The following is a 13,570-nucleotide window of genomic DNA, read 5'->3' on the forward strand; positions in this document are numbered from 1 at the left end:
TTCAAGTTTAGGAGCAGCAAGCGTGCCAAGATCTCAAATATCAGGGCCTGCACAGTGAGCAATGTGCAGACAGGCAGAACATCCTGTCTGAACCATGTCATCCAGTGGTGACGTAGAACCAAACCTGGGAATTTAGTAAGGGTCATCCATGTATGTGGTGGTCACAAGATCTCTAATGGGCTAGAAAGCCCACCAAGTACTTAGTGTGCACCACCTCAATGCTCACTAACCAAACACAACATTTAAAAAGGATCCTGTACTAGAGAAATTTAAAGAATTAGCAAGAAAATTTGTATATCTATTTACAAATATATATTTAGTTACACACATAACCATGTATAATTGTAATTAAACAACTTATCTAAAATGGTTTAAAACAATGGTTGATATATATGTATTTTTGCATGAATACTTTAATCTAGCACTTATGTATGGAATTGGCCATTCTATATTTGATACGTCTAAATTTTCAGTTGGTGTTTTTCTTTCAGAAAGAAATCGTAAATGACACAGACTTGTAGAATGAATGAAATTCTGTGACTAAGTTGGGAGTTAAAGTAGAGAAATAAATGAATTAAGACAGTGAGGGAAGAAACAAAACACAAAGCAAAACTTTGAAACTTAAAATTTTAAATATATGAGAAGCATTTGTATTAGTAATACATGTAGAGGCAGTTTAAAACTCCAGGAAGAGTAAAGAAAGCAGGTAAAGGCATTTTTGTAAGATGGGAGTCTCAAATATACACTCATAAGAAAAATCTCATTAGAACTCCAGTAACCAAGATGCGCATTAGAGACAGGCCCAATACAACCGCCTTGGCCAGAGTGGCATCTTCGTCTTAAGACTGTCACAAGAAGCTGTCTGTGGGGACCATGTCATTCTTGCAACTCCAGGGTAAGAATCACATCCTTCTGCACTTCCCCAGGACTTCTTTCCATTAACACCAGTTAAGTTTCTTGGCTTATGGCAGTTGTTTAGACTTTGGGTATGTAAAATATGGTTTTTAAGAAGCATATGTTCACTTAATAAACAGTAATGGAGAAATCTATAAAGTAAGGAAATACTAATACTATTAATTGTATTAAAATACCTGTTAATAGCCTGAAGGCTAGATATTACTGTAAGAAAAAAGAATAAGAAGAGTTATTATATCAACAGTTGTGAGCAACTGTTTGCATGACTCTATGATGGATAGATACCCAAGGTTCCAAGAAGCAACAGCATTGAAGGTATTCAGAATTCTCCATCTCCTGACAACCTGTCCAGCAGGACACAGGATGCCCCCCAACCCTGCACTTTTTTTTATTCATAAAAGTGCACAGCAAGAAGCGACCTTGCAAACACTTGGTGGGAAAAGCCAGCAGCTTGTGCTTGTGCTACGTGACCTCACCCTGGACCACAGCCTTCTATTTGTGTGGGGATTTGACAACTCACCTTCCAAATGTAGGCAGCTTCGTCACTTGAACCACTGATTAAAAACTGGTCATCTGGACTAAGACTTGATTTTACATAAAAGGTAGAGTTCTGGTGTCCATTGAAGACAGCCACTGCCAGGGGAGAAAAACCCAATTACTTGGCTGCCATCATTTCCCGTATTCCAATGAATGGAAGTGACGCGTTCAAAACACACAAGTGTTATCACCGTCTCAACTTATGTTACCTGACAGGGAGCCAAGTGCCGAGACAGAGCAAACTAAAACACAGATTAAAATAGGGTTTGCATTAGACCCAATCTATGTAACATAGACTTGCTATGGAACTGACCAAATGTCATATGGCAATGTCATGAAAAAGAACGCAGGACGCCATCCTACAGTGAACACAGACCGTGCCTATCTCAGCATCCTACAGGGTTCTCTCCACTGATAGCGCACTGATCTACCAACATGAGCTTCGTGAGGGTGCGTCTCACTCTTTCTAGGCTGTAGTGCTTTAAACAGAATAAAACTTCAAGTATTTGTTGCATGAAAAAGTAAAAATAAGTGAAAAGAATCATTTGAATTATGGCTGACATGCCTTAGTTTATTATTTTATTTTTATTATTATTAATTTTTGTTGCTTGAAACTCAGAGATCCACCTGGATTTTTTTCTAATCTAACTACAACAGGCCGAATGACAGATGGACCCAGAAGGATACAATGTATGTTCATCTGTAAACTGCTTCTTTAGGTTTCTCACGAGAGACAGAAACAAATAACCATATCTTGTACAATGTGCTCTTGAGACTGCTGGCGTCAGAACACTACTAGAAAACTTAAGCTTAGTTACCAGAGAATTTAAAGATAAAACAAGAAAAAAAATCTAAAACAAAACATCTGAATGCTTCACAGAGGGAAGGAGGCAAGAGTGAGAATTTCAATGGCTTTGGTTAAGTATCACAGAAATCCATACCATTTAAAAAACACACTGGGGAAAACAACCTTTGTGTTTATACCTTTTGAACAAAACCAAAACGTGGGTCCAAAGAGATGGCTCAGAGTTAAGAGCACTGGCTGCTTTTCCAGAGGACTTGGGTTCAATTCCCAGAATCTACACCACAGCCCAACAATAGCCTTTAACTGTACATGCGGATATAACACTCACAACTCAGCACCTCACTGGGATAGACCTACACAACAGCTTCATTCTCACACTGCTTCAAAGCTGGAGTTAGTCATCTTTTGCATTGAACTATGAACGAAAAATTATAAACTGAATTTACTACTCACCCTATTTTTGTTTTTCTTTTTTTTCAAAGATTTATTTATTTATTTAACATATACACTGTTGCTGTCTTCAGACACACCAGAAGAGTGCATCAGATTCCATTACAGATGGCTGTCAGCTACCATGTGGTTGCTGGGAATTGAACTCGGGACCTCTGGAACAGTCAGTGCCCATAACCACTGAGCTATCTCTCCAGCCTGTTTGTTTGATTTTTCAAGACAGAATTTCTCTGTGTAGTCTTGGCTGTCCTGCACTCTGTAGACCAGACTGGCCTTGAACTTAAGAGGTTTGCCTGCCTCTGCTTACCAAGGGTGTGATTACAGGTGTGCACCACCACTGCCCTGTTTTCATTGCCCTCTGCTAGTCTAGGAAAAGCTGGTATGAAGCACATTGCAAATGTTTCAGATATGGCAAAAACTCCTAAAACCCAATAGTTGCTTTCATTATAATTAACTCACTTTGGTTTATCATTCTGAGGTGAAGACAATCTTATTATGCAGCTTAAGAAGGCCTTGAACTCCTGGTCCTCCTGCCTCAGTCTCCCAAACACCGGGATTGTAAGCATGTGGTAATGCCTGGCTTCAGCTTAATTTTTCTATGCTAAACTGAACATGGGATATTATTATTAGCAAATTACAACACTGTGAATTGAAAAAAATTCACAAGCATAAAGTCCTTGTCCTTTACAAAGTCTTGGAAAGTAGTTACTAGGTATAACTGCTTATACATACATTTAACTCTATTTTTTGACACAACACAAGGTCTCCTTATTATGTAGCCCTGGCTGTCTTCAAACTCAGAGATCCACCTAGCTCTGTCACCTGAGCACTAAGCATGTGCCAGTACACCTAGCTAGCATTCTAAGCACAAATCTATCCAGAAGAACTATTTTAAAATTGCAGAAAGGCAAACTAAACTCAAGACCCTTTGGTACTACATTATAGGAAAATATACATAAAATAGTATTCACTTGATAATGAACCAGGATTAGATTTCAACTTATGTGCGTCCTGTAAGCTGGTCAAAGATACCAGGTGTCTTCCCTATTATTCTATTCTATCTCCAACCTCAGACAAGTCTCTCACTGAAGCTGAAGCTTACCAATCCCACAAGACTGGCTGGCTCTAAGCCCCAAGCATCTCCTAGAGCTTCCCTATCAGAGGCTACAGTGTGTGCTGTGGTGCCTTTTTTGCCGTGGGTCTAATGATCCAAACTTAGGTCCTCAGGCCTGTGTGGCAAGCACTTTACCTACTGAGCCATCTTTCCAGGCCATAACGTATTTTTTTTCTTTCTTTCCTTCCTTTTTTTTCCTTTTGGCTGTACTGGGAATTGAATCTAGATCACCAGATAAGCACTCTACCAAAGAGCTAGACTCCCTAGCTGATTTTGTCTTTTGAAAAGGATTTGAACAGTCATGCCAATTATGGTTATTGCTACAAATCATGTAAGCTGGCCAGGGGAAAATATTTAGAAATTTCTCTAAGAGTACAACCAAAATGATCCAACTCCATAGAATTTCAGGATTTCTTGTTTATCAGCACATTTGGGAACTAAATGGCTCTGGGAATGGGATGTAAAATTCAAAGATTTTTAACCAAACCAAGCTATACTTGAGGAAGAACTATAATACTAGTACATATGTAGATTGCTTAAGTAACTGATTATCTTAAAATAATTCAATCCCCAATCTCCTTCTTTTAAAATCTACTAGTCTTAAGGATCAGATTCTATTCTTATATCCTTTAAAATCTACTTTCTTAGAGTATTTCTCCTGCATATTTATATACCGTGCACACGCCTGGTATCCAGCACTGAAGCCGGAAGAGGGCATCTGACCCCTGTGTGTACTGGGAATTGAACCTGGGTCCTCTGCAAGGGCAGCAGGTGCTGTTAACTGCTGAGCCTCTCCAGCCCCCACCCCTAATTTTATATTCTTGAGAGAAAAGAAAAAAAGGTAAGTTTAGGGTGGGGGGACCACCTCAGGAACAAATGAGAAAGCAAAAACCTATCCGGGAAATCTACAATCCTCTAGTTTTAAAAGGATAAAAGTTGAGAACAGTTTTCCTTACGTTGTGAGTGTATCGAATAGAAAGGTTAGGATAATCTTACGGGGCAGAGAGCTGGCTCAGTGGTTTACTGAATTGGTTTTTACAGAGGATCCAGATTTGATTCCTAGTGCCCATTTGGTGGCTCACAACCATCTGTAACTCTAGTTCTAGTCCTGTAACATCCACAGACATCAGGCATGCACTTGGTACACATACACGTAGGCAAAAAAAAAAAAACAAAAAAAAAAAAAAAAACAAAAAAAACAAAAAAAACAAAAAAAACAACAAAAAACAAACCAAAAACAAAACAAAAAACACAAAAACCCCCTCATACATATAAAACAAGTAAATCTTAAAAAAAAAAAAAAAAAAAAAGAAAAGCCCTGAACCTAGACGAAAGAGCATGGTTCAGGAGCCTCACTGTCCACCACATACAGTAGGTTCTGCTCACTTGTGAAATGGTCATCGGAGCACACACTCAAGAAAACACCACAGAACTAATTAAAAATGGCAAAGTCCTCATGTGGCTAATGTTTCTTTCAGGAAAACAAAACAAAAATGCAACCCACTACTGGATTAACAAAAGAGCAAACAATAGTTTGCTGACCAGAGACCTTGAGTAAGTAACTAATAACTTACGTGGAGAAGTCTTTAAGCCAGTCATATTGAACATATAGATGTTGTCATCTGTGCAGTTAGCAAACAGAGTAGAGCCAGTAGAGTCTAGAACCAAACTCGAGTATCCTGGGAAAAGTTAACAGAGTGTTAGTGAGGGCAAAGTGTGGGGCTGAAAACAGTTCATGCCATAAGATAATTCTGTTTCAAAAACATAAAGAAATCAAGACTATATTAACATTTTTATCTTTACATCAATATACTTAACTGTGTCTCAAGTTTTTGCTGAGATTAGCCTGGCATTAACACTTAATTGTTTTTTATTTTTAACGAAAATTCATATTTTACCCCAGATTCTACAAAGGCTTACCTAGTTTTCTAGTGCTGGTACCTGGGTACAGGAAAGACTTGGATGCTATGGGTTCTTGTCGATAAGCAGTGTAATTCTTGCGTAAATCCCATACTTTGATTATTCTAAAAACCAAGACAAGTACTTCATAAACCGTCTAGACCAGTGGTTCTCAACCTTCCTAATGCTGTGGCCCATTAATATAACTCCACATGTTGTGGTGAACACCCTCACCATAAAATTATTTTCATTGCTACTTCACAATTGTAATTTTGCTAGTTATGAATCATAATGTAAACATCTGATATGCAGATGGTCTTAGATGACCCCTGGGAAAGGGTGGTTTGACTCCTAAATGATTGAGAACTGCCAGTCAACACCTATCCTAACAATTTACTTACATGAGTATGAAATGACTTAATCTATGTCCTCTGGCACACTACCCAGGTATACCAAGGACAGCTCACTGGAACCCAATTTAACTGTTTCATACAATTGTTCCCAATGTCAAGCTTACAGTTTGTACAACGGAAACAGATGTGATGTGACCCAGTGATGAGTCACTGACACTTATTCCAGGGCAGTGGGAAAGGGAAGACGGAGGTCAGATGTCGACAGTCATTGCTCCATTGTTCTTCTAGAAAAAACACTTCCTAACCTTCAAGACTGCACATATCCCTGAAACACAGGGTACACACCCCATGCTTAGTTCCTATACATAACTCCTTAACTAAACACATTTTCCTGTGAAAGAGGAAAATGGTTTTCACTTTACCTATTGGAATAATTGTCTTGTTCCTTACTTTTACTTTGCGGGTTATCTAGAGCTACTCATTTATCATAAAATAGCAGGACCTTTAGTAAGACTTTTTTTTTTTAAATTAAAAACTTGTACAGGATTGTGTTTGGAGTACAATAGGCAAAGATGCCCATGTAAAGAGCCCCTGCATAGAAACAACCTGTGCTTACTCTGTACAGAAAAGAACAAATGAACACGCCCTGCAGACTTACTTGGCCGTCAGTATTTAGACCACTCATAGGTAACACGTGCACAGAAATATGTAACTGTACTGTTTATGACACAAGCAAGCCACCCACCCTGCAGCAGCAGACACTGCTATGTGCTAGAGACAATGTGTTATCTCAACCTTTATTTTCCAGTGTGACCTGTAAATCTCTTCCCAGCTCCAGCACCTACTGTGTCTAAAGTAAGGCACATACATAATTACTTCAATGGGACTAGGTACTACCATAACTCACAAAAGACAGTGGGGTAAGAAGCAGAAGAAATAAAGTCTTTACCCATCCACGGCTCCTGCTGAGACTACTGTATTCTCATCCTGAAAGAGGACCACAGTAACACTCTGCTGGGAATCCTAATATCACAAGAAAGAGAAAAGAAGGAAATTCTGTTTCGGGCGTCACAGCTTCACCAGGGTACTTAACAAGGTCCTGAAAGCTAGAGCTTCTGAAGCTGCTGTGAGACTGAGCCTCCTAACGATGTCAGGAGGCTTCAATGATAGCAACAACATGGCCGCCTAAACAAGACCCTAAGACGCTCACTAACGGACTGCTGCTATCGTGGACGAGGGAGTCTCGCAGGGCCCCGCACACAAACATAAGCAATGAAGGAATGCAGAGAGCAGGAGAAACAGTATCCCCCAGAGCAGAAGCTTCCTGCCCAGTCATTCCATACCATGTGGTCAGCCCTAAAATCATATACACCACACAAACAGAACATGCTATATTTATATATTTAGGCATGCATGCATATGTGTGTACACAACAATAACAAAGAAGCCATGATTTTGAGAGATCAAGGAGTACCCAGGTAGGAGGCAAGAGTAAAGGGAAAGGGGGAAAGAATGTTAATTTTTAAAATTTTATTAAAAAAGAAAAGGCAGGGCATGGTGGTGTGCTCCTTTAACCTTAGCAGGTGGGAGGTAGGTCTCTCATGAGCCCAAGCCCAGTCTGGTCACATAGTAAGTTCCAGGTCAGCTGTGCTATTTACAAATTGTCTCAAAAAACAAAAACAAAACAAACAAAAAAACCCAAACAAAAAACCAAAACCAAAGGAAACCAACCAAACAAAACCACACTTACAAAAAAGCAAAATGCCCCTAGTCTGGTAAGATGTTTCAGTGGGTGTGACACCTGTTGTCAAGCCTGAAGACCTGAGTTCAGTATTCAGAATCCACATGGTAGGAGAGAACTGGGCTTTCCCAAGTTGTCCTCTGAGCTCCCATGCGTGCCATTTGTGTCTGTGTGTGATGTGGGCATACATGTGAAGGTCAGAGGACCACCTGCCAGAGCCAAGTCTCTCTCCTTCCACTGTGAGTTCCAGGGATCAACTTTAGGGCATCAAGAATGACAGAAAGCTTTTTACCCGCCCAGCCACATTGCTGGTCCCCTTAATCCTTCCCCAGTAATTGCTGACATGTGAACTAAGGAAGCAGTGTAAGCATTACTCCTATGCATGTCAACATTAACTCATCAGCAAGGTGATCAGAACATGTACATGCACTTGTTGTGCAAGCTCGGCAGCCTGAGTGTGATCATAAGAGACCATGGTGGAGAAAGATGGCTTCTAAAAGTTGTCCTCTGATTTCCACATATTCACACCGACACGAGCACCACACAGAGAAATAAACTGGTCATTGTCCAAGTCTGCTCAGAAGCTCCCTGCAGCACAGAAAATGTTATCTCTCTGTGTCTGATTCACCAGAAAATGCTACTATATGCTCAGTTACATGTGCAGAAAAGGCACTGGTTAGGGGAACTTAATCTCCCAAGTGCTACTCCCTCACAAGTTCTCTTAGAATCCAATGAAATATGACATTCTTCTAATGTCATCTGGTCTTCACAGACTAGAGTGTGGACTGAAAAACTCATGGTTTAATCACAATAGTTTAGCAGTTACACTTCTCCCTAAATATTCAGACCTTACACATAAGAATATCAGAAAACTGCACTGAGATCAATGGCCACTCTCTTTTCTAGAAAAAATATGTACTATGGACATGTTTCAATCTTCTGTCTACTACACATACGACTACAGCAGCACATTCTACATACATGATGTAAACTGCAGCAGGGTCAGGGTCTAAGACAGTCTTATTTGCTGGTACGCCTGATCCATAAATTGCAAAAAGGCAAGGCTGCTGATGGGCTGGGGTCTTTATAAGCTGAACTTGACTTCCCACATGCCAGACTCTGCCCTCAACGATGTAAGAAGCATCTACTTACTTCCTACAGGCATAGCAATTCCCCTACCCCAATGTCACCAGCTGAGTGACTGTGAGTCATCCTCACTAGGCTATATTCAGGAGCTGCTGGCTATCCTCAAAAGACTGGGGAAAGATCTATATTCTATAAAGAGCAAGAGTGCCAGGAGAGCCTAAAACAAGGCCCCATGCATACCCGAGGGTGGGTTCTGGGTGTGTGACTTACACAATCTTAGGGAGCCTACTTTTTATTTCTGAAGCCTCCTGTCTTTCTACAAGATCAGAGGGTACACTTATTCTCTCCTGTTGAGATAAAACTTTTTTGCAAATATGACGAGTGACAGTTTATTCACTTTTGTCTGGTTAAGAATGTGAAACCACATTCTTGAAGACTGGGAAAAGATTTTGTACATAAGATGCTTGTTTAAAGTAGCTAGTAATGACTTAGTTTATTTTTATTTCTTCAACCATTGTTTTAAAGCAGTGGTTCTCAACCTTCCTAATGCTGTGACCCTTTAATCCAGTTCCACATATTGTGGTGACCCACAACCTTAAAGTTGTTCTCATTGTTACTTCAAAACTGTTAATTTTGCTATTATGAATTGTAAATATCTGATGATGCAGGATATCTGATGTGACTCTCAAGGTAGTGCCACCCACACATGTGGAGAACTGCTGGTTTCAAAGATGTATGTTTATTCTGCACCACACTACTGTGCCCCAAACACCAGGGTTCCCTTAATTTTCTGAATCTATTTCTATCACTCAAGGTGACTTGCTCCTTTTCTCCAAGTCTATATGACTCTGAGATCTCGGTGTACATCTATAGTAAGTACGTGGGACTGGCAGCTGGCCTGGCAGTCAGTGTAGTTCCTGCTTAACAGTCTTTGCTTAAGCATTTGCATGACTGAGCGTGCTTCGACGTTTCAAATATGGACAAATTCTGAATATAGAAGAACCCACAAAAACAATATTGAAAAACTTCAGCACCATGCTTACAGCAAGTTGACGAAAACATCTACAAGTGACTAAACCTCCACCCATCTTTCCATTACCTATCTTCATTAAAAACAACAGTGCACGTTTCAAAGAGTAAACAAAAAAAGTATATCTATGAAGACAAGGACTCATTTCCCATAAAAAGCTTGTCACTTGGACCTCAACATGCTTCTTCAACTACCTTTTCACTTTTTGTAACAAATGCATGTATGCTCAGAAAGTTCAATCTGTACCATGTCTGCTACACAACCCACTGGAGTTAAGAACCATTTTTTTGTAGTGGTATTAAGTGAGTTTTAATACCAAAGGAATTCAGAGTTACATCCATCTTTTTGCCTAACACAATAGGCAAAAGAAGAAGAGAGATTTGATTCTCCCTACTGTTGAACGCCACTAATGTCATGCAGGTGGCTCACATCTACAGTCCTAACACTTGGTAGGCCTAGGTAGAAAGATCATGTATTTCAGGCCAGCCTAAGGATGCAGAGATCTTGCCTCAAAAGCAAGCAAACACAACAACAACAACAACCACCTATTTACACACACAGTCCTCTAAAACCTTACCACAGATGGAGCAAGTCCTTTTGAATTTTGTTTCTTCTTGGGTTTTGAAGGGGTTTGCTTGTCTGCAGTATTGTGAGCGCCACTGATTTGATTCACTTGTCTATAAAATCCATCTGAAATGTTCCAAGGGAATTGATTTTTAGTGTTTTCTGATTTCAAGCTGAAAGCAATATTTAAACATTTACACAGAACCTCAAAATTTTGTGATTTTTGACTAACTAGTAAAATATACAATAGTTATTTAAAAAAACAAAAAACCCTGAAGAGGCTCAGTAGAGGTAGAGATCCTGAAGATTTGATTCCCAGCTCACACGTTCACATGGAAGGATGGATCCACTTGTGTACTATGGTATGTGTGTATACATACACACAGTAAATTAAAAAACAAAACAAAACAAAAATCTCCCAACAATCCCAAAGAGCCAGTTTATCTCCCATGGTGAGTTTATAACATCACAAAGAAAAACAGATATAGTTATACAGTTTTATTCATAATGGCTAAAACGTGTAAACAATCAAGGTATCCTTTAGTGGACGAATGGATACAATGTGGTACACCTGGACAAAAGAGTAATTCTGTGCTAAAAAGAGATGAGTTATGACGTGACTCAATTATGAAAATCTGGAAAGTCATGGAGACAACCCAGTGGTAGCGAGGCCTAGTGAGGAAGCATGGACACCAGAGCAGACAGACACACGTCTATTTGTCAATATCCACAGCATGTGTGACATGAGAAATAAACCCTGATGTGAGTTATGGACTCGGGGTAATTATGCATCAACCAACACTTGCCAGCTGAAGGAGGCCCCACCTGAATGACAGGAGAGGCTGCGCATGTGTAAGTGTTCAGTGTACATGGACCTCTCTGCACTTTTAATGTTGCTATGAAATTAAAAACTGCTCCACAAAAATAGCTTAATATTTTAAAACAATACATAAATAATGAGAAACACACCAATGACCATCTCCTTTAATACCACTATTGTACAATACAAGCTTATATTCAATTTAATCATTTTTTAAATGCTAAATTATTTTTCTTAATGTGAGGAGAGAAGGAAGGGAATGTACTCCATGGTGCCAGAGTACAGAGGTTGTAGGACAACTTGAGGGAGTTTGCTCTCTCCTTCTACACGTAGGAACTGAAATCGGGTAGTTGGGGTTTGATGACCAGCACCTTTATCTGATGAACCATTTGTCAGGATGAAAAAGGAAAATTAAAAACAAACAAAAACACCTCAAACAAACCTTTATTCAGTGAATCTATGCATTAGTAGTTTTAATTCTATCAATAATTTAGGTAAACAGAATTATAATTCAGAGACAGTATGAAAATAAAAACATGTACTAATAGCTTTGCAATACTCATTACCCTGAGAAGTGAGCAATGAGCAGGACTGGGAACACAAGTGCTCCCTGCTGGCAGCAGAGGAAATCACTAGCATTTTCATTTTGAGTATCTTGTTTTATTAAGCACAGGGTGAGCCACATTTATTAAAATTAAGACAGAACTAGTTTACCTTTTTTGTTGCACCTGGTGTCCCAGATCATAATGTTGCCGTCTCTCCCACCAGTACAGAACACAGCTGTGGAAAGAGTTCATCAAGATGTTGTAAAACAAGTCAGACACATTCCATGGAAATCACCCAGAGAATGAATGCATTCTCTAAAAGTACTGATTTTGGCGCCAGAGATTATAGTAAGAAAATGATATCATAGTACTATCTTAAGTTCTATACACTTTTCACTCATTACCTGTCAATCTTCCTATTTCAAGACAAGTAACATCTAAAAAGTCTTCTTAGCAGGGGTAAAGTTCTTCTACCTCTGGGTATAGAAGAGGCACCAGCATTGAACAGAACACAGAACTTCCATTTATTTGCAATATTTTATGTTTTAGGTAAAAATGAAAGCAAGGTATATATAGCTTCAGTGGCATAGCGTTTGTCCAGTATACACAAGGCCAACGCAAAATATGCAGTCACAAAAAATTTAAAAAGAAACTGTGCTTCCTATGTGGAAGAGCGAGCAATTAACAAACTGATCAACTATAATAGCTATAAATTGAACAAAGTACCAAAACGACTACCTGAGAGCTTTGTGGATACTGAGTCAAAATAGCTAATTTTGTAGGAGTTCACAACTAAATCAGGTGACTAGACCAGAGCAAGCAAGGCAAGAGGTAACTAAAAGCCAATGGAAAAACCTGCCAGCTTCCCTTCAAGACAGATGAACCACGGAAGAGACTGGGGGTGGAGAGGGGCTCTATCACAAGAGCTGCCCAAGCAGGCAAGCTAGACACAGGGAGAACCTTTTACTTATGTCTTCAAACTCAGACTCATCTCAGGATAACATGCTAGAGGTTAACAAATTGAATTGACAGACCTATTGCCTTCCTATATTAATTACTGCACAACTCCGAGTAAACTAAAAACTGTCAAAAAAGCAAATTTTATGGTATATAATATGGTTTGAACAGTGTACCAGTCAGGTAGAAGTAGTGCTCTACCCTCATCAAAGCAGCTTCTTTCTGCAGCAGATGGAGCTGTTTACAGAGACCCACAGCTGCTCAAAATGCAAACAAGTCATTATCCTATGCTCACCCTCAATTGGAACATCTACAATATAACCCCTATGCCCAAGACTCAGTGAATGCCTAGGAGCCAGTGTTACAGATTCTGAGAGCCAGAAGAGCAGAACACCTGCTGTGAGATAGTGACTTCTAGATATAACACAGCCACTGTGCCTTTGAAATCTCAACAGTATGGCTGCCTAATCAAAACCACATAGTGACAATGCCCATTGACATGCTAGCATGGATAAAGGAAATTTCATAAAGCTTCACCCTTAGACGAAGAACGACAGGAAAACCAATTTCCTCTGTGGAGCAGCCTCCTGATAAATTTCTAATCCCCAGTGGTCAGCCTTAAATACACGCATGAAAAAGCAACATTAAATGGACTCAGTAGGTTGTACATATAGTGTCAGGTCCAAAGGAAACTCTATTTCCCCAAACTCCAAAAGGCGGACGGGGCAAATGGCTATATGTGGGGATTATCAGC

General features: G+C 39.6%; 1 protein-coding gene across 7 annotated transcripts in view; it reads right to left on the minus strand.

Moving 5' to 3' along the window:
• The window catches only part of Dtl (denticleless E3 ubiquitin protein ligase homolog), a 39,014-nt gene that overhangs the window by 15,685 nt on the left and 9,759 nt on the right, over window positions 1-13,570 (minus strand). For all 7 annotated transcript variants that reach the window (NM_001427431.1, XM_039091506.2, XM_039091504.2 and 4 more), the window contains 6 exons: window positions 12,029-12,094; window positions 10,508-10,620; window positions 7,023-7,096; window positions 5,742-5,845; window positions 5,396-5,500; window positions 1,436-1,548 (listed from right to left, as the gene is read on the minus strand). In NM_001427431.1, coding sequence (NP_001414360.1) covers window positions 1,436-1,548; window positions 5,396-5,500; window positions 5,742-5,845; window positions 7,023-7,096; window positions 10,508-10,620; window positions 12,029-12,094 — 575 coding nt within the window. The remainder of the gene's footprint in view (window positions 1-1,435; window positions 1,549-5,395; window positions 5,501-5,741; window positions 5,846-7,022; window positions 7,097-10,507; window positions 10,621-12,028; window positions 12,095-13,570) is intronic.

This window comes from Rattus norvegicus, chromosome 13 (assembly GCF_036323735.1).
Source record: "Rattus norvegicus strain BN/NHsdMcwi chromosome 13, GRCr8, whole genome shotgun sequence".
NCBI lineage: Eukaryota > Metazoa > Chordata > Mammalia > Rodentia > Muridae > Rattus > Rattus norvegicus.